Here is a 27,519-nt window from a genome sequence, read left to right as displayed (position 1 = left end):
ATAATAGAGATATTTTTATGAATGAGTTCCCTGTATGGGATTATGGAAAAGAAAAGGGGTCTCCTAATACATAGGCCTTAAATCCTTGTGGGCCATGGAGTGCGTTGGGGATCATTTGGATGAAGACCTCATTTTTTATGGATCGCTTCAAATTGGGTAACCTCTCAACTGCTACTAATATAACTATGAATATGTGAGATCTGAGAAATTTTTAGAGAGCTTGAAAGTTCTTAAATGCTGGTAAAGTGAGTAAGGTGGTATATGTCGGGTAGCTGTGACTTTACAAATCTTCCTGACTAGTTAAAAAATGCCTGAGGAGAGGGGCTGTCCATAGCAAAGTCAGCAACTAGGAGGCCTATCTTGAGAGGCCCTGCTCTCTTTCCTTTCTCCCTTACTGGTACTCATTTTCCCCTTAAGAAATACTTTTTCTCTTCAACTCTGGTATCAGGAGAGGTGTGAACACCTCACACTAAATCAGGACCTGCGGATGCCTGCCACATGGGCCACCACCACTCATCCTGTACCCACGGTGGATCTCTAATCCATCACACTGTTCTTCCCTGTCGGACTGAGGTGTCACCTCATAACTCTTCCTAATGGAGCCCTCTTGACAACCACCACCACTTCCAGGGTTGGCACAGGGATAGTTATTACGCAACACCGATGGTAAGAGACCATTGCGTGACACACATTTAAAGTGACCTCCTCTGGGATCATTTGCATTTTAGCCAAGGACAAACCCAAGAAGCCAGAAAAGCAAACTGATGATGAACGGACAGGCATACTGTGGGGAATTAACAGCACCACTGATTTCAAGCCCCAAGGACCCATCCCCAGGGCAGGAGAGATTAAATAGCTTGATGAATGCCTGAAATGGTCTTTGGTTTAGGCAGCCACTCATGAGGGCGGAGCCTCGGGGAGTAGATGCGCTACTCTGAAACGTGGGCACAATGATGGCCCATTTACGGAGAATGGATATGCTGGAGTTATCTAGAGCCATTTTCTGGCACTATGTCTAGATTGACTATAGGTTCACCCAGCGCTCGTCTTCGCTAAATTGCCTCATGGATCTTTACTGCCGGGGCATCAGTAATATTTCAAAAACTTCGAGCACTAATGGTAGATGTTACAAAGGGTTGTATCTGAACGGAGTGGTCCTTAAGAAGACGATTTTTCTATATTTTCTCAAAAGCATTTCTAAGTTTTATTATAAACTGCTTTCATCTAAAGTATACACCTAAGGCCTGGCATATTACAGCAGTTCTCTTGTCCTAAGCCTTTTATTTTGGGGATAAAATATAAAATCTCCAAAACTGTCATTGTCTAACTCCTCTGCAAGCTATTTAATAGAAGAAAATGCCATGAAAGTATCTATTTGGACTCTCTAGGCAGCTCCTGTGTAACAGGAAATGGTAGGTGTTTTGATATCAATAGGTCTGTTTCCAGGTCTATAGCTTACTTGGGAAACAAGGAGCCTCTAAAAAATATGAAAACTGTAGCCACTACATTGAACCTAAAGGGTTTTTAGGGTCACTCAAGAGAAAGAAATTGCACACCAGAAGACCAGTGGAAAGCATGTAAAGCTCTGGGCCTAGACAAACCTAGAAGTGATTTTACCAGGCTCATGATCTCAGATAAGTGATCCTCAGAAAAGTGAAATAACTTAGCTCACTTTAAAATGGGTACAATAAGAGTAACAGCTTGGTAGATTTTTGTGAGGTCTGAAAAGGCAACCTATGTAAAATATTTATTCAGCCACTATTCTACTTCAGGTGGTAGAGGAGGGAGATATTTAAGAAACAACTATAATCACAGCCTAGACAAGTTCCAGAGAAGAGGAGGAATGGACAAGTTATTCCAGACTGTTTAAGGGGAAAATGCTGGCATTTGCATTTTACTGGGAAGAAGCAACAGAGTGTCAACAGCTAAATGTGAAAATTCATTCTAGATGAATGGAATAGGAGGAGGAAACCCTGGAACCAGAACCCTCCTTGCAAAATTAGAAGGTACCACTGTAAGTACCCTAATACAAGGTTTCTACTCTCAAGAAATTATCCTTCAGGATGAGGTTGTAGCCTTACATTCAGTACTTGGAAGTTTTTCATATAATGAAGCATTTGTAATACAAAAAAATACATAATAGACATCAAAAATATACATGCACAGTACAGATATAATGGTAAACTTCCCTAATACAATGGGTACATGGGGTCTTGAATAAAACTTATGAAACAGCAACACAAACTAAAAGTGCTGTATCTCAATAACTTCAAAAACTTGAAAAACTGAACCTGACTGTGGAAAGGGAGGTGAAAGCAATAATGAAATGATCCGAAAGATGGCCACAAACTATGTTCTCTATGAAAGAAGAGAAAAGGAGTATGTTATAATGAACTCATTAATATAGGATTGATGGGAATTAGAACTAAACACATGGATTAAATATTCCGGCAGAAAAGTACCATTTTATCAAAATTAAGAGTTTATAAAGGAGGTAATTTAAAAGGAAGTCTTCAATAAGAAAAAGTGATTTGGGCCTATCCAACACAGCAGACTATCTAAGGCATAGGGAAACTAATGATATTGTAAGAATTGTTCAGGCTTCAATTGTGGAAGACTTTAGTTGGCTGGTTAGGCAGCCAAAACCTGACTTTCATTTTATAGTCAAAGAAAGCCACCGCTGGGGTCTGAGTAGGAGAGGGGGGCTGATCATCTGGCTTTTAGGAAGACTAATTTGGCTGTAGACAGAAGAAAGGAACATTTGTTTTGAGTCCACATATATAGCTATTGTGCTACTCCTAAAGGGAGAGGACTAAAGTCAAGCACTGAAGCTGAGAAAAAATAGATGTGAAAAATACTGTACCATATATATTTATGTAATTTGGTCACTAAAATGTAAGGGAAAATTACACTGATGTTTAAATTTTCTAGAAAATTGTTTCCAGAATTCAGTGATGTACCTAATTAATCCCCAGAGTTTAGAGTCATTCAGAAAGGGCGTTGGGTGCCTGGGTGGCTCAGTGGGTTAAGCCTTTGCTTTCGGCTCAGGTCATGGTCTCAGGGTCCTGGAATCAAGCCCCACATTGGGCTCTCTGCTCAGCAGGGAGTCTGCTTCCTCCTCTTTCTCTGCCTACTTGTGATCTCTCTATCAAATAAATAAATCAATTAATCTTTAAAAAAAGGGGGGTCCTCAATAAATACTTAATTTTGAAGGACTAGAGAAATTTTCAAAGGCAAACTTAATGACTATTACTACAAATTACTCATCCCCAATTCTAAATCCTATGGTTCCCTCTTCCCTGGAATACCTAAGAGATTAAAAATTAACAAGTGTGATACATCCAAGTTTTGTTTTTTTTTTTAAGATTTTATTTATTTATTTGACAGAGAGAGAGGAGGAAGCAGGCCTCCCACTGAGCAAAGAGCCTGATGCGGGGCTCGATCCCAGGACCCTGGGATCATGACCTGAGTCAAAGGCAGAGGCTTTACCCCACTGAGCCACCCAGGCGCCCCTACATCCAAGTTTTTAAAGACGAACAGACTATCTTATTCCCTTGCACTGTGTTGGTCCCTTACTTTCAGAGAAGTTTCTCATCTGTTAAACCTTCATATCTTTTGTCGCAATATAAGACCTTTTCCTCCTTTTTTAATCTGTTCTAGTGATGAATGCATCCTATCACTCTGAACCTCATATAAAGCTTTCAACTTCACATTTGTTCGTTACGAAAGGATCTAAGAATACACACAAAATTTATCGAGACATAAAAATTGGTCAGATCATTTGATTATAGGGTGAAGGACTAACCGAAGGTGTTACTTTTTACTACAGCTCTATGGAAAGAGTAGTTGGATAGAAATCCAATTTCTAGCACTAGAGGTGGCAGAAAGAAGTGAATTAAAGTCATCTTATTTTCTTCACTAATTTTCACTGATCCAGGGCAAAGATTTATAAACCTGTGTAACCTTGGAAACAGAATCTGAGGCTAAATGTACAAAGGCTGGATTTGAATCGAGATTAAAACTTGGGTAAATTCTCAAGGAAATAGTTTAATAGATGATGAATATAAACATCTCAATTTGGAGGAAAAAAGTAGAGTAACACTTTGATCTCATGAAAATAAAGATCCTTTAGAAATTTTGCTTTGGAAGCTAATAAAATATTCTCAACACACTTGAAAACATTCAAATGTATTTACTCCTGGCTGGTTTTAAGAGCAGCTCATCAGCTAAAATATATTCTGTACAGTAAACCAATCATCATTTTCCGAGAATAATAAATTTTTAGGAATAAGTCCCTTACAAAATGGAATTGACAGAAGATTTTACATCTGGTCAAGGTGGGTAAACACCTGGTTCTACTATTTAAAATGTACTAAACTGGTTGTTTGAACCTATGGGTCAAGATAGGTCAATTTAAGAATTAGAATTTTCTAGAGTAATAGCTCTTAGCCTTAACTGCAGTTTAGCATTACCTGGGATGCCTTTAAGTATCCAGATGACCCAGCCAAAGGCAAGACTAATGAAATCAGAATCACTGGGGCTGGGAGCCAAGTATCAGTCCCCAGGAGGTACTAAGAGATACTAAGATACAGTCAAAGCGAAAAATAATCAAAATACTAAAATGGGGAAATCCTCACTAGTGACTTCCCTCTTACACCTTGTGATTAAAAGTAGGTTGTGTCAAATGAGGACAGGAAAGATAAATGATTTCAACTATTCTACTGTTGATAATTATTTGTGGGTAAAGGGTCCAGTGATAATGGCCAAGGATCTTTTAGTAAAACACATCACCAATCAGAATATGGAATATAAATGTTTTGTGAGTTAGCACTTACCAAAGAAGGTAGGAAGTAAATACTAGGAAAATCATGATAAGAAAACCTCCACCTGAGACGCCATAAACCCAAATTTTTACTCGGCCATCTGTTTAAGATAGAGATTAAATAACAAGCTTAGCATACAAAAGTCTTCTCATCTGAAATATTTATCATCTGAATTCTGAGACTGGCATAAGTCACAATCATAATGGAACTACCCACATGTGACAGCTAGAAAACATCGACAAAGGTGAAAAATGTAAAATGTTAAGACAGTATCAAATTTTTCACAATGGCAAACACACCAGTAAACATTACTTTATAAAATCTAATGATTGTCAGGCTATTTTAAATGTATTTTTATGTGTGTCTAGTCTCACACATACAATACAAAAAGTACTGCAATACATTTTGATAACACCGGGAGAAGCAAAAAATAAAGAGGCCATCCTGTAAGCAAAGCAAATTACTGTCACCACTTTGGTGACACCTGATATTGAGTGAACAAAAACTATATGCCCAAAAAGTAATATAATAAATTCACTAAATTATGTCAAATTATAACCACACATGTAAAAGCACAGACATTATTTTTATGACCTATCTGCCAGAGTTAAGAAAAATCATGTAAGTCTGATCTATTTTGTGATTTTTACTGTTATGTACAATTTGAGTGTATGTATGGTTTTCTATGTTCTGTTTACGTGAGCACCGTCGAATGCCTGAGCGTTCCCAAGGAACAGCCTTCCTTTCTGAAAGACACACACACACACATAGAAGATTCATTACACTACATGAATTTAACTAACTGCAGCTCCAAAAAAAATCAGCATCTTATTTGAAAGGCTTCTGTGGGGTGAACAACAACAAAATCTATGGTAATCAACATTTGGAATAAAATCACAATTACGTTCAATTATATTGTCATTCCCCATTAGAGTTTTTGCTTACAGGACACTTTAAAACCTCAGTCAGGTTTTAGAATGAGGTTTCAATGTAGTAATGATATTTTTCTACGGTCATGAAACTTTTAACAAAGCTTTGATTCTGATCTCTTTGAAACACTAATGATGAAATCCCCACTTCAGAGTTTTTTACATTTGGGGGAAAAAAAAAAAAAGTCTTCGCTAAGAGAGAAAGCAGCTTTCATCTTCTTACTCCTAAACCTCACAGAGCTGAAGTATTTGGAGGCTCCAGAACTTTGAAATCCCCAGTATAGAGGTATGTGGTCCATGTTACTTAAAAAAGAATATAACTTTTTATAATAATATAATGGACAGGATCAAACTATGAAGAAAAGGTAAGTCATGAAAAATAAGTCGTGCTGCTACTGTCTCTTAATTCCCAACCCAGGAGCTACAACTGTTATCCTCTTCCTTTCCTTTAGCAGTTGAGTTTCCTTTTGTATATGCAAACGTTCGAGTACAAGCATACAAATATATACATCTTTTCTTTTGGGGGGGGGATACAAATGGCACATATTTTGAATTCTACTTTTTTAAAAACAACTTCCCATGCTAGGTCAGAAGACAGGTCTCATTCTTTTTAATATGAGGCATATTGGATAATTGTATCATTTTCTTTTTCCATTTTCTGTTTATAGATATTTAGGTTGTTTCCACTACTCTTTAGAACAAACACTTGTAACAAACATTACTTAGTAGACATACATATATCTGTATGATGGGTTCTTAAGAAAGAAATTTTAGGTCAAACTAAGATACGTAATGCCTAAATGTCTTTCTAGAGGTTGCTCCAATTTATACTCACATGAGAAAAACAGATACACGTACGTACATATATTCACATCCCTGCCACCACTGATGTTTTCATTAGCCCCCAAAGGCTAAGGACTTCACTTGTGGATTTGAGCATTCATTTCTCTAGAACCTCACCCTAATTCTCTTCCTGAACTGAGGTCTACAGGTAATGGGTGAGCCTGGCTACATTTCCTACCACCCTTCCTTCAGATTTAAACCTACTGCTCATTTAGTAACAAAATGAATGAAACGCTTTAAAAATCCATGGCCTGCCCAGACATAGAGCAGAATCAGCAGCGAATAAGATACTGTGGGCATCCTGAAAAGTTGGCTGAGGACTGTACATCTGGTTTCTCCTAGATCTAGTGTCCTTTGGGCCCGGGCTCTGGTTTTTGCTTCATTTCAGCATATCATTAGGACACTTTTGATACACAGAGGCCTGGGGTCTGGGAGGAATGCTCAGGGTATGTTTTGCATGAGCTCTGTCTACATCTTCCCTCTCCACGCCCTGTCAGGCCTCTTTGCTTAGTTGTTATTAGCATTTTTGTTTCCTAGCAAAGGTATGTATGATTAGCACCAAGAATCTTGCTTTCATTTTAAGCATAAAGAGGGGAGCTGAGACAAATTCTGTGACCTGCCTTGCAAATCTTCCTATCACTTACTGGTGATAAAACCTTAGTCAAATTCATTTTCACTGTTTCAGACTCCTAATCTCAAAATCATTAGGTTTTTGCAACCTAATGAGATCATTCACTCAATACAACCAGCCCAGAACTACAGGTTACACAAAGCTTCTAATGTTGACTCCTCTCCTTAATAACCACTAATTCCTGACTCCCATAGGCCCAGCACTATGATAAAACTCACAACACTCCTGCAAGGTAGGTGACTTTGGACCTGTTGCCTCATTTTTGAAATCAGTTGAGAGAGATGAAGACATTACACTCAATCACAAAACAGGTACATTCTGAGTTTTGATGTCAAGGTCTGTCTCTGAAATTAAGGCTCTTTACTGTTCCACCAGTGTTTCTCAAACCATATAGAGTCCCTAGACATTTCCTGAGGTATCTGCAGGTTCTTGATCTAATGCAACTTCTGCTTTTAATTTCAATTATATACACATATTCACAGTTAAAATGGCATTCTCTTTTGCAGAGGTAATTTACAATGAAAAGATAACTCTAAAGGTTAATATCATGGGCACTCAATTCCATAGCTCTTAGACTGGGGTTGTAAGAGACTTCTCTTCAACCATCCAGGAGAACATTTTACATTGAAAGGGACTCTCCCTTTATGACATTCAGATTTGAGAACCCTTGAATTGGACCACATCACCTCTTCCATCTCTCCTCTTTTACTCCTTCCCTCCATTCTTTATGTCATAAGCAGTGGTGACAATACGAACCCCGATGTCCCTCCAGTAAATGTGTATTTCTTACTCTTCAGTGTACCTGGATCAAGAGGTTGAAGTGACCATCCTTTAAAAATGTCATGTATCTTTGAATTCACAGGTCTGTTTTTCCCCGCAAGGTTCTTCACATCAGCTTTTTTCTCCTCAGAGCCGGGTACTTTCATACAGTAATCCAGGAAACCATTTGATCTCATGATCTCTCTGTAGCCCTTCTCACAGCCACAGACTCCACCCTACAGCATATAAAATAGTTTTATGGTTACACGGTGATGAAAATGAACAACGTAATAGTTGGAATCACTTAATACTTGTGTGATGTGTTATGACAATTTGGGGTTTTTCAGCAACAGAGTTGCAAAAGAGATGAAAAACAGAGCAGTTCCTTTCTTGTGAATTCCAAAGTCAACCTTAAATACATCATCAGATCTCATGCCTTCCAAGAAAGAAATCACAATTCTTTGTCAACAGAGGGCATCAACTCTATCCTTTTCTCCCTTACAGAGATGTTCAAGGCATTTAATCAAATTATCCTCCATTCCCCATCTCCCCAATGCAACTGTTTGAAATTCCTGCCCGCTCACTAGAACCTGCTGCCCTTGATACTGAGAAGTAAAGCAACAGGGATTATGTACGGAGAGCCTTTGGGCTTTGTGCTCTTTGATGTCTGTTGCCGTATCAGCTGCTGAATGTGCTTACCACCTTCTACCACTGATCACTAACTAGTCTGAACTACCTCTCTGCTTGCAGGCTTGGTTCTGCACTCAAGGAGGGCAGCCTGAGTGGAGAAAAAGAAAAAAGACTTCACCAAAGGCACATGTTCCACAGTCTTCCTTGGAGGAACCCGGGGTCATACTACAACACGTTCCTAGTTGGCATTGTAACAGAGTGTCCTTCCTGTTTCTCTGAATTCCTGATCATTTTCATGTACAATAAACCTCTCCAAGATGCTGGCTAAGGTGAGATGTAACAAACAAGGATTTCTCTCTGTCTCTAGAAGTGAAACTGAAAATAACTGCTCTTCTGTCCTCCAGTAAACATAAAGACAATAGAGAAGAACAGAACAAGTTAGGCATAAAATTATGAATCTGTATGAGTTTGCTGTAGGGGTACCTTACCTGAAACTACTTGGCATTTTTTGAACAGACTCTAGTCTCACATAGCCACTCAAGGCTGGGTGAGCCATAAGGATCAGTAGATTTGGGTCATCGATTGTTAACTGAACACATGATATTAAGGAGCAAAAGATACTAAAGCTAAGGAGGGCACCTCAATCTTCTACAAGAGGAAAAGGTCAGAAAAGTACATTAAATTGTTTAGTAAAAGGCAGCATTCCTATAATAATGACATTACAGCATTTCATTTGAAGATATTACACAGTGTTTAATAGAGACCTAATTAAGACAATTAAGATCACCTCTAATCTAACTGAAAAGCTGTAGCCAATCACATGTGCCAAAAGTTCAAAGCAAAAGGTATTTATGTTCTATTAAAGAGGGTATCCAGACAGCTCGTGGAAAGCTACACCTTCTCTTTTGCAAACCTGATTAGCCTAGAAGTTGCTGCTGACCTCTTTTCTCCTCTGTAAGCTTAGGCACTAGCTTTTCTGTGGTAAGGAATTAACCCACCTTGAAGTGAAAGAGCCATAAAATAGGATTGAGTGCTTGAATTATTTTTAATAGGAACATTTTTGGAAACAGCACACAATAAGAAACCTGTTCCTTTAAGGAACATGATAGAGGCACTGCTCCCTGTGAGGGTCATTGATTAGAATAGACTGCACATTCTGCATTAATTCCTGAGCAGTGGTAAATGGGAGTTAAGGGAGAAGAATGGAAGAAAGAGTTCTGCTTTAAAAAAAAAAAAAAGAAAAAGATGTGCGCGCATGTGCATACATACTCTTTCTCCACGGGCAAATATTTAACTTCTTTTAAATGAACTGAAAATTTACTCATACTAGTGTAGTCAGTTTACTAAATAATTAGCAAATATGAACATTGATAAGATCTTTCAAAATAGTTTGGGTAGCTGAAAAGCTAATAATGAAAGAATAAATCAACTGAGAACATTTATTGATAAGCAGAGCTAATATGAATTAACTATCTGAAAGGCAGATTTGGCTATAGCCTTAAGACATGGCTCTATTAAAAAAAAAAAAAAAAAGATCCTTAATGGCTGTGATTATTCCTGCAAATTCCTCTAGATGGTACCGTGAGCACATGGAACTGGTGCTAGGGCTGTAGCTTGGCGGATGGAAAACATCCACCAGCATATGCAGAAGACAGCAGTTAAAGGTCTAGAAGGCTTCAGCGTGGGACTCACCTGTGTACAGTAGGAGAAAGGTTTTCTGCAGGCCGGATTACACTGCCGAATAGCAGCGGGACGTGCCTGAGGGGCGCAGCCTCCTACAAAGAAAAACAAAACAAAAAACACAAAAACCCACCATCATTTGTGGACTTTTCCATGATAAACATTAAAAAAAAAAAATGGTTTTCCTCTCTGGGCACTCCGTAACAATACTCTTTTTTATATGCATCTGCTGACACATGGTCCAGCTGTATTTTATTGATTAGGAAGAATTGTTCAAGATGGGAGGCTCTGCCAACAAGATGGTGGCGGTAGTTTTTGTACCTATTCATTGGCAAATGTGATTCTATCATAGGACTCTGCTTGAGGGCCACATCTGTGTGCCGGGCCAGGAAAAGAATGGATGAAATTTCAATTTCAGTTCAGGAGCCCAAAGTACATCTGCTCAAAGACCCATTCTTTGTATATTTTTCTCCAGTGCCTGAATACCCCAACTAGGCGATAAGCCAATTGACAACAACCAATGTTAAAAGAAAGCCACAAATAGGTTCATGGACCACAATAGCAAGCTTTTTGGTAAAGCTTTAAAATATATCTCAGCCAGAATGCATACACACACACACATACATGCACAGTCACAAATGGAGCTTGACACATTTTTTAAAAAAGCAAATGTATAAGCTCCTGGAGAGGCAGTCATACATCTGATACAGTACTTGCAGGTATTAAATATTTTGGAGTAAATGGATGGAATAATGTCTCTGTACTCTGCGATAATTTACACATTAGTTATGCCTTTCAGGAGTCAGGTACTAGGCTAAGAACTTGATGTATTGAGGGTAGCATTTAAATTGTATTTATGTAATACTGGTTTCACTTATAGATTCTAGCTTTTGCCTTACTATAATTGCCACCCAGTTATAGCTTATGATTGGGTGCCTAGCAAAAAGCTTTCAGACCAAGATGGTGTAGGAAACAGACCTACGTTTTCCCTGTGAATGAAGCAGCTAAATTCCTAGTGTTACTGAAAGAATAAAAATCCTCACAGGGTAAAACAAAAAACAAAACAAAAAACCAAAAACCTAAAATCCAGAACTATACCTCCGTGTGAATGGATAATTTGGACAGAGCAGCAATAACCACATGGTGGTGTTGCTGCCAGTACTGCTTGGGGGGTTTGTTTCCACTCTTAACCAGTGATCTCCAAAGAGCAGTGTCTGCACCCCTGGGGACAGAATCTCTAGGGAATTGGTAGAGATTCCCTAGAATCTCTAGTAGTCTTATCTAGAGGACACCATGTATCTTCTAGTATCTAGAAGATACTAGAATTTGTGTAGCTCATACAATGTTGTTTAAATTTTAAAAATGAAATGAAGCTGATAGTTAACAGCCTATAGTGATAACCTGAGCTCATCAATGGATGGCCCAGTGGTGTACACTGTGCAAGTCCACGGAGGAGAATTTGATAGTGTAACCCGCACCAGCCCGCTCTCAGGGTGCTGAGAGGATGCTGCTTGTGATGTTCCTGGTTAAACAGATTCACATTGTATTCAGTTTCAACAATAACTTACAGAATAGGCAAGCAGCTTAAAATAAATTACCATATGGATAAACTATGGATTAAAGGGAATACAATAACACAAATACAGGCAAACAAGACAAAGACAGGGCTGACAATTCTTCCATTCCTATGGAAGAATAGAAATTCTCATTGATATGATAAGCTCTGTCAGCTACAGTAAAAACAATGACAATTTTCTCTGAGAAGGCATTAAAAAACTTTAAAATTGAGATCATTTGTACAATCAGATTGTATCCACTGTCATGAGTAAAGAAACCTTTGCTCCATCTATGTTTAGATATTAAATAATGACTAGCAAAATATCCAAAACCAAGCTTCCTGTGCAAGATATGTTTTTTTGCACCATTAACAAATTTATTATCTCTTTATCCACCCTTTTATGTTCAACTTTTGTATGTTTTATAATATGATATGGTAGCATCGTATAGTATAGAATGTTGAGATATGTCCTCAAAAACTTTTTACTGAGAAGGTACATGATTTAAAACTTGAGAGACTGTTGTTTTAAACTCCCATGTGTCTTTTTCAGCCTTTGTATCAGAACATGATATTTAAGGAAATTTTATTGTGTAAGTTGTTGGATATTATGGGTCTTGGGATAAACTTGTTTGCTTTCTAAGATGCAAAGGTCTATTACTCAGCCATAAGAAGTCTTGCCATTTGCAACAACATGGTTGGACCTGGAGGGTATTATGCTAAGTGAAATAAGCAAGACAGAAAAAGACAAATACCCTATGATTATACTTATACATAAAATCCAAAAACAGAACAAATGAACAAACAACAACAAAAAAGAAAGAACCAGACATAAATACAGAAAACAAACTGGTGGTTGCAAAAAGTGGGGGCAGGGGGATGGGTCAGGTAAAACGGGTGCAGAGGATTAAAAGGTACAAGTTTCTAGTTATAAAATAAGTCACAGGGAAGAAAAATGCAGCATATGGACTATAGTCAATTATACTGTAATACAATTATCATGGTGGGCATCTTGTATATAATTATTGGATCACTATATTGTACACCTAAATCTAATTTAATGCTATTATGCCAAGGATACGTCAATTAAAAATTTAAAACAAAATAAGGTCTAATGACAATTTGCTATGAAGATCATCTAAGGCCACCTGCTCAGTCTTCTCTTATACTTTGTAAGCTAATTCTTCTCACAAACAGCAACACTCAGAGATCTTTTTGAAGTGCCCACACAAATCTTAGGCAGGAATACCTGTGACATTAATGCCATCTGAACGTTGGCACCATACAGTTCGTTCATTATTGTTCCAAAGACTTGCTTTCCATGTGTAGTGATAACATTTGCCTCCTGCAAGTAAATATGATAACAGCGGTTCTATTACACCTCACATAAAAATAGAATAAGCATTGATCAATCAAGGCTGAGAATCGAGAAGTGCTCTTGGTACCTGTACAGGGGCGTGTTTCTAGAACCTGCTGGGGGCAGCTGTCTTGGTTCTCAAAAGACTGGACTATAAATGCCCTTGACCTAGACTGGCGGCCCATGGTCTCGAAGCTTCTTCCATTGATGCAGGTTAATTCACATGTGCTCCATTCTGACCATTCCGTTAAGTGGCAGTCTCCTGGATGATTGTGCAGGGCAGAGGAAGGAAAATAATATGAAAACTGGCACTTGAAAACATTTACCTGGAGAGGGTTCACAATGACATCTGTGGTCATGGCACAGTGACAGGGGTGGGTTGTACACACTATACAATGCCACCTTGACCAATTTTTCACTTAGGATATTCTACGAATGATGATTGATGGTTTAACCTAGTTTAGCAAGAAAGTATAAAAAACTAAATTGCCATTACTTCACTTCAAATCATGGCAGCCTTATCTAGAGGACACCATGTATCTTCTAGTAATAATAAACTTCTCAAAACAGTAACTCAGTTTTCAAAGAGAGGCATAACGTCATAAAATAGACATCCATAGAAACCATATAAAAGGGAGAAACTGGTCTCTGAAGTGGGATATCTTTGAGTATAAAGGATGTTTAATAATATGAACATACACAATTGTGTGTGTATATAGACGTATGTGTCTACACACACCTGGACCTATTCAGCTACCTGAAAGGCCATATCAGCTAGGTTGGTTATTAGGACTAAAAATCAACTCATACATTTTATGTAACTAATAATGACTTTGACAATTACAGAATGCTTTCATGAACCTACAGGCTTACTTGCTTCCACACACCATCTTTCAGGGCTTCATCAACTCAAGGAGCCAGTCAGCATTTTTTTGAGAGATAGCCAGTGTGTTAGACACTGTCAGGTTAGGCATTATTAACAGATTTTCTAGATAGAACAATCGTTGGTCCAAGGCACTAGACTCTATGATCCTGATAAAACATCAGTGATTTGACAAAATTCTAACTTCATTCTTAAATTTCCAAGTCTGGTGCCTTTTTTTTTTTTTTTGCCTCTTACCTACCTTGCCTCCATTGAAGCTGTAGGGATCTTCCAAAGTGATAATTTTATTGCATTTTTAATTGTGGTTAATTCAAAATTTCAATTTCGATGAGAGCTTTTCCAGGAAAAAAAAAATTTTAAATGACTTTAAAAATCCACGGGGAAGTCCCTCCTAATCGTTTAAAACTACATACCTGGGCAAGGCACAGAACATGGCTGTTTCAGGATGCTGTCTTGAAAGGGCATTTCTCCACACAGTGCAGCGTCTACACTTACAGCTGAATGAGAGCTTGAACCATTGTGGACCATGCAGAACAGGCTGCGGATCTGGACTCCTTCCCCGCAGTCTCCACCCTATCAAAGCAAAGAATACTGTCAGAATTACCCAAACAATTAGCATCTCCCAGGTTTTTGGCTCTGGCCACCTCTCACCCAAGAAAAATCAGTAGCTTCCTTCTCTTGGGAGTTATCTTTCAATTGTTGACAATAACGCATCACTGAGCAATTCTCCTAGAGCTGACAGAGAAGCTGAAGTAGAAATGCAAATTTATTCCATGGAATTTATGTACTCAGATTAGGATGATTCATTTCGGAACTCAGCCAGGATTGACTGAAAAAGAACAAACGATACAGAATTTGTCTAGGGGTATGTATTAAAATGGCCTAATCCATAATCACTCCCCAAGAGAGCATGTATACAGCCACAGGGCATACATTTCTCTTTTACTTTGCTTGTTTTTCTTTGGTAGGGAATTCGGTACTTTCTCATATGGAATAGGCTAGGGTTTCCAATAAAACACCGATATTCTCTCTTGCCACAAGAAGTTGTTTTCCCAGCATGCCTTCTTGTTGAATAATGTTTTTTTAAAAAAGATACTTAATATAAATCCCACTCAGATTTTTCTGGGCAATTAGAAAAAAATTATGCAGTGTCTCACAGAAACAGAAACGTAGAGCTGGAAAGCTCTTAGTGATTATCTGACCTAACCATCTGCCTGATGAAAGGTTTCCCACTATAACGTTTTTGGCAGATACTCATGAGTATTTTCGCCTCAGTTTTTGTCAGGTGTTCATACTTCAAAAAGAAGTCCACTGGATATGAGGATAGCTTTAGAGAGCAGCTCTGTTTTTTCCGTAAGTACCGTAGAAAACGGAGCAGAAGGCAGAGCTTCTATGCTAAGGAGGTAAAATCCCAGGATGGCAAGAGAGAGGGTGAGGAACTACAGCAGGAATGGAGGGAAAGCAAATACAAAGTAGTGAGTTATCAAGCTGGCCTCAACTTCACAACTTCACAAAGTAGTGAGTTACCAGCTGGCTTCTTGGACACCCATGTCTTCCAGACAGGCCATGTGATAACATGGTACCATCTAAGATGAGGGAGGGAGGCAATCCCAGGCAGTATTAACTCCCCTAAACTTCTGAGCGATGTTAGTTCCCGCTAGTTCCAGAATTCAGTGGAAGAGGTAGAGTTTTCATGACTACTGATCGTATGGCAGGAGTCCAGAGGGAGAGAGAGAGAGCTAGAGCAAGTTCTCTGCACCCATGCTGCTGCAATCAGGGATGCCATGTGCTCTCATCCATCAACTCCTTATTAGGTGGCAGTCTGGTAACTGTGCCCTGCACTGGGAAAACTGGGTTTCATGTTCTTTTTATGCCTTCCCCACTGCAGGAGCCAGAAACTGCCTTTCTAAGGCTTTGGAGCTGCTGTGGCCTTTGGAGTGGCAGGAGCGAAGGAGGAGGAGGTGGTTGACTAACGCAGTCAGGATAGTGGGCCAGGACATGGAGCAGGTCTGGGGTGGGTGCTAGGCCTGCTGAACACCGACCAGGGCCAGGCATCGTGGCAGCAGCTGCTGAGTGCCAAGGGCAGGTTGTTGGACAGACTGCTGGACATCCAGGCTGGTACAGTGCAGCTGCTGAGAAAAATGCTTTACATAATAAGGAAGTTAGGATTCAAAGACCTTTGTTAACAAGAAAGAAAAGGTGCAACTTAGAAGAGGTCCAAGTTGGAGCAACTTAAAGTTTGACAATCTGAAGAGGCACATAAATTGGGGCCATCACCTTGCTTCTAGAGATTTTAACAAGAACTAGCATTTCTTTATCCAAGATGACAATTTCCACACCTGATTTATCAACAGTTCATAACTGCTCCAGTCATTTCTCCGGCCACTATGAAACTGTCAAAAGAAACGCACCCTAATTTTGGACCCAAGTGCATTTTTTGGGAGAGAGAGGTTCAGAGTTAATTCACAACAGATTCATTTAGCTCTAGTAAATGTTTATTCTCTAAAGTGGAAAATAGTATAAGTTGAATTTCTTTTTTAGGGGTCTCTCTTAGAAGTCATTATCTTGGATGATGGATCCATTGCTGACTTGTCCAAGGTGATATTTTGCTACAGAGTGCGTGGACAGAAGAGTATGAAGGCACAGTAGCATGTATGAAATTTGAAATTTGCTGTCTGGAACCTTGGGTAACAGAAGATGCAACTGATTAGAGTTTTGTTTGAAAAGACAGGAAACAAGTCTCCATCAGGGATGCCTTTAAACACCAAGACAAACAATAATATGCTTCTCGTATGTATCCACAGCCAACCTGAATCTCTTCCATCTTTGACAACAGCAGCCATTAAATGAAGAGAAATCAGTATCTGAAGGATAATCTCATTCACAAAGCAAGCATTCATTCACTCTCATTGATGAAGCTTTATACAGTAGAGGCTGAAAACAGACCTAGGCTTCTGTGAGCAAGACTGTCAATAACCAAGGATTCTCCCACTGACACTCCTCTGTCCCCATCATTGATAGACGTTTTGTATGTTCTGAATTGGCATCTCCACCAGATGTGGAGAGGCAGATGGTGACAATAATCATAATCACAGTTTTAATCAAAATTATAATAGCAGCTACAATTTATTGAGCTCTTAATTTATGTCAGGTACCATGGTAAGCACTGTATTAAAATGGTGTAATCCCAACAAAAAGTTCCCAGAAACACAGATATGATCGCTACTCTCCTGATAAAAGATGAAAACAAAAAACAAAACAAAACAAAACAGAACAAAACAAGAACAGACTTGGAGAGCTTACAGACTTGGCAAAATTTGCAGAGCTAAGAACTGACAGAACCTTGACCAAAATAAAGCCTGCTAGACTCAGAAGTCAGAGCTCCTAAAACAGATTTATCAATCTCTATGTGGATACATGTTATCAACTGAGGACTCTGGAAAGAAAAAAATCAGAAAACACTAAAAAAGTAAAGCCTAAGGATGAATACTTCCTTGTGCTAATCTCTTTCCATGTAAGACTGTGGCCAAACTGGCACATCCGCTGGGCCCCATGTTAGCTCCTCTGATGGTCTGATCCGTTGGATGGCAGTGGGCCATGTGGACATCCCCACCGCCCTCAGGGAGTGAGTGCCCAACCTGTATTTGGCAGGCAGGGACAAGGAGAAACAGGAGTGCAGCTGTGCGAGTGGGGATTTTCCTTTGTGTGCAGAGGCCCACATGTATTTTGATCAGTTGTTCCAAACTCTGTTGACATACACATTTAAGAAGAGGCAACCTTCCAAAAAGATACTGGGTTAGCCAACTCACAAAGATTTCACAGTTAGGCTTCAAGAAAAGCAGAAATGCAGCTTGAACTTGGGCAAAATTCAACTCCTATCATCATGATTCCCTTTCTCTTTCACCTCTTCTTTTTTCTGTACCTTTGTTTCTTCTTGTTTCAGAGCTACTTATTTCATCCGCAAGGTAGGAAAATGTGGCAGGTGAGAGTTCGCAAATACGCGATCTTCCAACAGCTTTAGTACCATTCCAAATTCTTAGGGAAGAAGGCTGTAGGGCCCCATTTGGGTAAGGTGCCAACCCCGGAACAATTAACTCCAGATGTGTTTTTCAAGAGCTTTGCCTGGATTAAGTCAAACTGCAGACTTCCCTCCTGCCCGGAGGTGCCAGTGAACAAGAAGAAGCTCATCTAGAAATCCGAAGCAGTTCCGAGATTTCAGGATTCACTGGCTGCTAGGGGCTCCCATGGCCCCCAAGCCTGGGTATCTCCAAAGGATGTGATGACCCCCAACCCCCACTGGCATTTCTAAAGAAAATGTTTACAACCCACCACTCTTGCTCCTGTGGTTCTGGTAAAAGCTCAGTATGTGACGGCAACCTGAAACACTACGTTTAGCATATCCCCATAATGTTCCCATGGGACAAATGGACAGATATGTGTGTAAAAAAAAGAAAGGCTCCTGGGTGGCTCAGTGATATAATGCATCTGCCTTTGGCTCAGGTCATGATCCCAAGGTCCTGGGCTCGACCCCGCACTGGGCTCGCTGCTTGGTGGGGAGCCTGCTTCTCCCTCTCCCACTCCCGCTGCTTATGTTCCTTCTCTTGCTGTATCTCTCTCTATCAAATAAATAAAAAATCTTAAAAAAAAAAAAAAAAAGAAGGAAAGGAAGAAAGGAAGAAAGAAAGAAAGAAAGGGCTCCTGACACCTGAGAAGATAAAAAGGGAAGGTACGAAAGAACAAGTAAGGTAGAAGTAGTAGTTGTAAGCCTGGCAAGACTTGGAGTAAGGAGTTTATCAGGCCTGCATCTTCCCACCCTCCCCCTAACTTTTTTCTCCCTTCCCCTGCAATGGGTTCCTGAATTCTCTGAGTTTATTTTCTCTACTCTGTCAACAGTTATCACCGTGCTAAGGAAAAACATTCCTTCCATTTCCTTATTGGGATTCCAAGCGGCATTTGGAAATTGCTCAAGATTTAGGAAAGAAGATGATTTTCAACTCATAGACAAAGATTCGTATTTAAAGCCATTAGGTTACTATTGAATTAATGAGCATGGTTATCTTATTTTCTGTAAAAAGGAGACTGAACAAATGTACCACACATTGCTGTTCCTCTGGGACTTATTAAAATACATGGGCATTTAACTTCTGCAAGATAGTAATGCTGCATGACAATGTCATCCTGACAGGAACACTAAACATCTCTCTGAGAATACTCAGCAGATTTCTTAACGCATAATCACAATTATTGTTACCTAATTAAAATGTGCTTTGGAATATGAACTGAAGGATAAACTAGTAAAATAAAAACCTAAAGAAAATCAATTGTGCTTTTTCTTATACAAGAAATCACAGAGAAAATGCAGGAGAGGATCTTTGCTGATCTAGCAAAAGCTCTGGGTATGTGATATATGATGATGTTGCTAGGCATTTATATTTCAGGTCAATAAAAAAGTAATCATTGAGGAAAATGTAGTAACCTTGGTTTGTGTAATAATGTTAAAATATAACTTTCATACACGTTTGGTTTTCTGCCCATATGCAAGATTTTGTCTAAGCCTTAAAGTGCCTCTTGAAGAAACAGGGCAAGCTGTGCATTCCCATCGCACCAGGGTTTTGCCTAATTAAATAATACTTTGATATTTTCAACAAGCCAAGAACATAACATTGTATTCCAGAGAACACCTAAGAGAAAGAAAGTCCCATGATCCCATTAGAATCCATGCCTAATGAGTGGCTATTTTCCTGGCAATAACACTCGGCATAAGGTTAAGTCATTCGGTTGTAATTTTGCGTGTATTCTATTGCATAAAAATACATAGTGCCAGGCCCCTAGTGCTGTGAAATCTATTCCATCGGCACACAGGTTGACCAGACAAATGCTTTAGACCAACTAAAAAGCATTTCTTTAACTAACATCACATGGCCTACCTCCAATTTACATGCAGACCAGTTGCCGAGGACCCAGCTGTAGCAAGGCGTCACTGGGCAGGTTTTCTGCTGGGTCAGCTCTGTGGGGCATGGCCGTCCTTCTCCTTGGGTTGGCATAATGATGAATCGAGCCCTGCTCATTTGACCTAAAATGATAAGGAAGGTTTTGGCTTTTTGTTTACAGGCTGGCTTAGTAAGAGAATTAAAAAAAACAGAATGTTGTCTTACATACACAAATCTTCATTAAAATACACCGAACTTTGTCATGTCTGGCTCTCAGTTTTTCCTGCCATTTTAAGTTACTTTCCTACAGATATGCAGGTTATGGAAGGTTTGCATAATGCTTAAGGTTTTGGAATTCTGTCTGCCTTTTACTTTAGTCTTCCTAACTCCAAACTCTGTACTGTTGCCCAAATAGACTGATCCTGTAAACATTGAGGGAGTGCTAATTAATTTGACAAATATTTATTAAGCTCCAGTATGATCCAGGCATCTTGCTATGTGCTAGGAATACAGGGCTGAAATTGCCAGATTTAGCTTCTGCCCTCATAGACCGTGTACTTTAGGCCAAAATTAAAAATATTAAACATAGAGTTGTATCTTTCTTGGTAGGTTCTAAATTAGCAAGTAGAGTAAAAATTGCACACAACCCAAATTATCCTAGAAAATTCCTTAGGAAGTTGCCATCCCAAGGTCTCCAGACTATCTTTCAATTAATTCAATATGGACAATTGTCCTACAGCTTAGAGCCAAATTGTTTTTTCACTGAACACAAGATGAATGAAGTTGCTGGCTTGTGTGAAGGAGGCTGGATGTTTGAAAAAATATGTTCAAATACTGGTATTCCAATTCACTAAAAAAAAAAAAAAAAAAAAGACAACTGGTTAATAGGAATAGCCAAGGAAAAAGCAGGGCTCCCATGTCATTTAACACCCACTCGTAAGCATCAGGTTTTAAACCTGCTAAAGGGGAACAGTGGGCAGAATTTAAATGTCTGTGTTTCTCTCTTGCTCTCTCCCCAACTCACTCCTGTCCTTAATCTGTCTTTGTTGATGAGGTACTATGTGCAAGTAGTTTCATTGCTATTGTCTGTGAATATGATGTCCTTCCACTGTTGTTATAAAGTTAACTATTTAATTGTATTTGTGATAAAAAAGAAAAACAGAGAGTTCCATGACAGCATGTTATGGGGGTACATGCCAGTCTGGGAAGGAGTCAGAACATTTCCATGAGCAGCTGACCTTTGAGCAGAAACCTGAAGAAGTCAGCCAGACATGATGTACAGGAAGTGTCTCATTGCTGAAGAAAGGGCACACGAAGAAGCCCTGAGACGCAAAAGAGCAAACCACATTTGTGGCACTGACAGAAAGCCAGTGTGGTCCAAACAGGGCTAGGGGAAGAATACGTTGAGGCTGTGCTATTAAAGCTATTTAAAGTGGGGTCTTTTAATTGATGTCACAGATTCTAGATTTCTATGTTAAGAAAAATGGAAAGCGAGGGAGAACTTCAACACAGAATTCCCTTGAAAGCCCTGGGTCAAGATAATTCTCAGATGTTCTCAAGTTCAGGGATGAGTAAGAGTGACTCACCTTTCACTAGACTAGACCTCTTCCTGGCTACTAGAAGATTACAGATTTTGTGCTAAACTAATTCTGAGAAAACCTATGGGGAAAACTAGGAGTTGTTTTTGTTTTTGTTTAAATTAGATTCCACTCCCAGTGTGGGACCCAAGGTGGGGTTTGAACTTACCACCCTGTGATTGAGACCTGAGCCAATATCAAGAGTCAGATACTTAACTCACTGAGACACCCAAGTGCCCCTAGGAGGCTCCAGTCACCCCATTCTTCATCCTTGAGGTTCGGGCTTTTGTCCCTAACATGGTGCTTCACATGTATTAAGCACTAACTGAATATCTGTTAAATTCATATTTTTATACATTGTCTATGTAATATCTGGTATCTGAAAATGTATGATAATATATCAATTATTGAGCAAGTACCAAGCACGAAGGTAATGTTCTAAATACTTAAATGCTGAAGGATAATAACAACCCTAAAGGAAAATTCTTCCAGTACTTCGGATAAGGAGAATGAGGGAGACTCTAACTCACTTGTCTAAGGTCAAAAAAATGAGTGAAGTGAATAAGGTGCAAGACAAGATTCAAAGTCAAAGTTTTGGTCCAGAGGCTGCTGTATTAGTCCCGAGTTGAGGGAGCAAGGATAACTACTTACCACGTCCTTTTATGGGAAACATAAAAGGAACTTTGGATGAAGGTAAATTTGAGTCAGTGATGACATGTGTTTGGTTAACGACAGAATCAACCCATTCTTCTTGGGTGTGAGTTCCTATGAAGGCCATGAATTTTTTTTGTTAAAGATTTTATTTATTCATTTGACAGACAGAGATCACAAGTAGGCAGAGAGGCAGGCAGAGAGCGAGGGCGGAAGCAGGCTCCCCACTGAGCAGAGAGCCAGATGTGGGGCTCGATCCCAGGACCCTGAGATCATGACCTGAGCCGAAGGCAGAGGCTTTAACCTACTGAGCCACCCAGGTGCCCCAAGACCATGCATTTTTGATGTTCTCCCCAGCATCACCCAAGTCAAATCATACCAGTTCGACACCATTCATTTGAAATCTTGTCCCTGCTTGGTGAATACATTTGGTTCAAGATTTTACATTAATGCCTGCTTAAATACTCCTTAGTTTTAAAATATTCTTTATGTTTATCCTCTTGACCTAAATACCTATTACCCTAAATGTCATTATAATTGGATTCTATTCTATCCATTGCTGTAAGAATAATAACAATGTAGTATTGACTTTATCACAGCTAAAGAGGCTCTATTTCATGATAACCAAATAATTTCAAGTTTGTGCTTGAATTGATGGCATGTAGATAGCCATTACTTTACAACTATTTTAGTCATTTCTATTAAAGTGACAGATATCTTTTGCTGGACATAGAGCTGGGGGGAACCTAATGTATTCAACAGAAAAAAAAGATGATGCTATTACTTTTTGAAATAATGGAAGTCTTAAAATCATTCCTTGAAAGCACAGCCATAGGATTTCTCTGCCTTTTGCTATCCTAACACAAAAATAAGATTTTCAGACAATGCCAATTACTACCAAGAACACATTTTTTTTAAACTAAGCTTATAACAATCCTACACTTTGAAGCGTATTGTCATGTTTAAGTGGCTAATATTAAAGATCAGTGACAAAATGTTGCTAATGAAGGCATGAGTGTGTAAAAGGTTTCTGTGGGGTACTTGATATAAGTTTCTTTCTTTTTTTTTTTTTTTTAAGTTTTATTTGTCAGAGATTTTTTTGTGTGTGCACCCAAGCGGGGGGAGTGGCACACAGAAGGAAATGCAGGCTCCCCGATAAGCAAGGGGGCAGGGCTCGATTTCAGGACCCCAAGATTCATGACCTGATCTGAAGTCAGCTGCTTAACCAACTGAGCCCCCTGGGGGCTTTTATGTCAGGGATAGTTGGGTTGTATAAATTATCAGAGAAAGCACTCCCCAAATTAATCACTCTTTCACAAATCCTGCAGTTGTAAATATTAAATCTAGCTACATGGAATACAGATAGCATCAGTAAGGAGGCCCACCATCTCCAAAGGTAGTAGTTTAAAATTGCCCAGGATTCCAAACATCAGACAGGTTGGAATATCCAGCCAAGCAGTATCTTTCAATGCTAATTATTCTAAAAGGAATCCCTAAAATCAGGAGCCTAACGACATAGTTTTGGTGATAGTGAATTTTCATGTGAGGGGAAAAGCAGAGGGAAATGTGGCCAAATTGATATTCAAAGTTACAACGTGATATAGAATATAAGGGAAAGAGAAGTTTAAAATAGCTGATGTATGCTGAAAAGAAACCTGGACTTGGCATCAAAATTCTCTAGTTGGAAACAGTTCTCTCAGATTAACAGCTCGTAAGTGATGGGACTACATGGAAGTACTTAACTCCTCAGAACATGAGTTTCCTCTTCTGTAAAATAAAGTATACAGAAAGTTCTTACTATCTGAGGATAATTCAAGCGGGGAGAAATGCCACTTAGTTTACTTAATTGGGAATTAAATTATTTTTAATAAAGTCTAAATGGGACTTTTTCTGGAACTAAAAACGTATGCAGGTGAGTTTATTTGATCTAATATCAACTACTGTGTGGATGATAATTGTTACAATGTGATTATTAGGAAAAATTATAAATCAGTCATTAATATTTCTTCTGTAATTTTATCATTACCCTATAAAAGATGCATTGTTTCATGATTGACTTTTGCAGTTTGATCATCAGTCTTTGGCCTTTGACTCACTTTTCATCAGCTTTCTCAGACGCTCCCTTTAATCTTTGATGCACAAATCGTTCCATTTTGTATCCTTTTGTTTTGGGTATGTACTCTATTTGCAGCTAGAGACTGATCAGCAAATATTCTGATGGAATGACAGAACATGTGTCAACGGAGAAAGGTTGTTGGTTGGGGGATAGCTTTGTAAATGGTCAGTTCCTTAGTGAATATGTTGATGTTATAAAGGCCTTGCTTTCCTTCGGAACTCAATTATACTGACTCAGGTGAAAAGCACTGAGATGATGAGGATTCCTTAGCGTCATCTCACATTGGTTATATAAATTTAAAAATACCATATATAAACCATCATATAGTATATCTAAAATACAGTAGTTGGTTGTTAAAACTTCTATTTTTAGCCATTTATTTTAACAACTGGTATTTCATATCTATTTCTAGAACTGGCACTGACTGCTTCTCCTAGTGTTCTGCTGGGCTTATGATATGAAAAGCATACAGTTATGAAATCCCTAATGATTCTGCCTGGTCCCAACCCACCAAACCTCTTACACCATAGCTTGGATTCCTTCTGCCCTCAGAATAAGAGTGAAGATTTCTACCGTGCCTGTCCCAATGCTTCCAATCTGAAAATGGGGGCATTTTCTTGGACACTCTCTCTGGATTCCTCTTGTTTGGGTTTATGTTTTTCAGTAAAAGACAGAGGACTAGGAATCTATTTGGAACTGAATTCAATAGCAGCTATAGATAAGATGTTTAACAAGCAGTACAACGAAATGTAAAAACTGAAATCGACTCTGTTCATCTACTCTTCAGGCTATAAAAGAGAGAAAAGCACTCCCTTACAAAATATGTTTCCAATTTAATAAAGACCCAAATTACAGTAGGGTACGTTTGCTAGCAATTCCCTGACACTTTTCCTCTCCTCCCTTGAGGAGCATTGGGAACTCATTATGAGCAACAGTGATATTGGGCCTACTGTTAAAATAGCAATTATTACTTGCAATGATGAAGAAAGAATTGCACGGTACGAATGCCAAGAAGAAAAGACAGTGAGGTACACATACCCCACATGCACCTGAAGAGAGGCCTATATTGGTGCCTACATATAGGTTTAAAGGATATTGGACCAGATCACACACCCACTGAAGTATTCAGACTTCACTCTGGGGCTCCACTGACAAAGGGGCTGTGGAAAATGCAAGCAGTAAAAAACCTCACAAAATAAATACTTGTCACTGTATAAATTCATAAAAGGAAATGGAGTCAATGCAATGGTTCTCTGACCAGACTTTCAGATCCAAGGAGCCAGCCACCATAGCATGCTTTAAACAATAGTTTAAACTATAAACATATAACATATAACATATAACATAGTTTAAACATATAAACATATAGCAGCATGCTTTAAACAATAGTTTATCTGCGGCCCTGACATATGGTCACTGGGTTAATTGAAAATTATGGTTTTGATAGCAGTTTGAATATGACCAGACAAACAATGCAAAGTATGTATGTAGGGGAATGTGGAAAAGGAAATATGAGAATAATGAGCAATAAAGAACATACCTACTTAATCTTAAATAGTTCATTAAATAAAATATCTCAGCAATTTAGATAAACATACTCATAAACTCCAGTGCACTGCAGACATGGAAATATAATAACAGTAGTATAAGAAGTCACTTTGAGCTTATAGCATGTCATTTGAATATTACGACTGGTTTGCTTTCCACCCAGGCATTATCTCTTTTGAACAGGAATTGAATTTTCAAGGCACACGCATAATGGGCTTCCACAGGCGACATCTACAAGGGATTGGCCAGTTTACACCATGAAAGGTGGGGCTCAATGTCACTAACTTCAACTTGATGGTGGTCCTTTCTGATGTTCAACAAAAAATCAGGTTATTTAATATGGTGTTTCCATTTTAAGTATTTCCTCCTGTGGATTTATCTTTAAGATTTTGGTGCCTGCTACTTAATGTTAGTAACAAATAATAGCAGATGACAAAATAAACGAAAAAGAAGCCAGGGGATACTGACAAAAACCTCATTAATAGCTGGTCAGGGCAATCTATTAATCAATTTTGATCACCTGTGTCTCTGGTTAGGACAATTTGTTGTATAATACCTTTTGTCATTACAAAAGTATTCAGTGTTATGGAGGGAGGGACTGAGTTAAGTGAATACAATGTGCTATGATACAGAGGCAATACAGTATATTCTAGCTTACATTTTTTCCCTTCCTTATCCTGCTTGCTTGGCTCTCCCTTCCCCAGAGAGTACCTGCTCTCCCCACTACCCTCAAATAAATCACTTCAACAAGAATCCCAATCTCATACTCTGCTTCAGACACAGTTATTAATATTCTCACTTCATAAACTGAAGCTCAGAGAAGTTAAATATGTTTTTGCAAAATCACACAGCTAGCAACGTTGGAACAAATATCCATCTTACTCCAAAAGCATGTGCTTCTCAAAGGTTTTCAATCTGGTCAAGTCAGGCATCAGATGCTATGCTGTAATTATTAGACCACTTGGACAAGTCTGAAATGTGTACTTAGGTCTACCCTGTGCAATAAATGTGTTTCCTGTATTCATGTATTTCCTGTTTTCCTTTAGTAAAAGGTATTTACGACTATAGTACTAACCTCTTCCACTCTGATAGCTCTTTATTTGTTTTGGGGTACTTCTCAGTACTTTTCTGAAAGCAGTGGAAAGTTACATTGTCTAAAATGTTCAATTAATTTCATGAGGCTCTTTATACTCTTAACAAATATCTCTTGGAGCCACCAGGCTGGATCAGTTGTAGAGCATGTGACCTTTGATTTCAGGGTTGTGAGTTTGAGCCCCACATGTGGTGTGATTACTTAAAAAAAAAAAAAAAAAAAAAAGGAAGAAAGAAAACCAACTTAAAAAAAAAAAAATACTGCCTAGACTTTATATCCAAGTTTAAGAGTAAACACTGTTTAAATATTTGGGATCAGTGTTACACTCTAATGTAACAGAGTGGGGAAAAATTTTGGCCCTGGTCTGCAACCTAGACTGATCCTTGGCCTACGGTTGGTATTGCTAGAGATGGAAGATATGGCAAAAGTTCTGCATTCAGAGCTACAGTCCAAAGATTTCCCCTACAGAAGGATTTCTTGGCCTATCTGAAAATTGTTGCAGGCATCCGGATAC

General features: G+C 38.8%; 1 protein-coding gene across 1 annotated transcript in view; it reads right to left on the bottom strand.

Moving 5' to 3' along the window:
* The window catches only part of THSD7B (thrombospondin type 1 domain containing 7B), a gene marked incomplete at both ends in the record, with an annotated part of 715,794 nt that overhangs the window by 2,379 nt on the left and 685,896 nt on the right, over nucleotides 1–27,519 (bottom strand). The window contains 7 exons of the mRNA XM_080799662.1: nucleotides 4,836–4,923; nucleotides 8,029–8,221; nucleotides 10,308–10,390; nucleotides 13,100–13,195; nucleotides 13,296–13,469; nucleotides 14,504–14,663; nucleotides 20,018–20,163. Of these exons, the coding sequence (XP_080655788.1) occupies nucleotides 4,836–4,923; nucleotides 8,029–8,221; nucleotides 10,308–10,390; nucleotides 13,100–13,195; nucleotides 13,296–13,469; nucleotides 14,504–14,663; nucleotides 20,018–20,163 (940 nt within the window). The remainder of the gene's footprint in view (nucleotides 1–4,835; nucleotides 4,924–8,028; nucleotides 8,222–10,307; nucleotides 10,391–13,099; nucleotides 13,196–13,295; nucleotides 13,470–14,503; nucleotides 14,664–20,017; nucleotides 20,164–27,519) is intronic.

This window comes from Martes martes (assembly GCF_963455335.1).
Source record: "Martes martes genome assembly, chromosome: 3".
NCBI classification, from domain to species: Eukaryota; Metazoa; Chordata; class Mammalia; order Carnivora; family Mustelidae; genus Martes; species Martes martes.
This window is presented reverse-complemented; position numbering and strand designations above follow the sequence as displayed.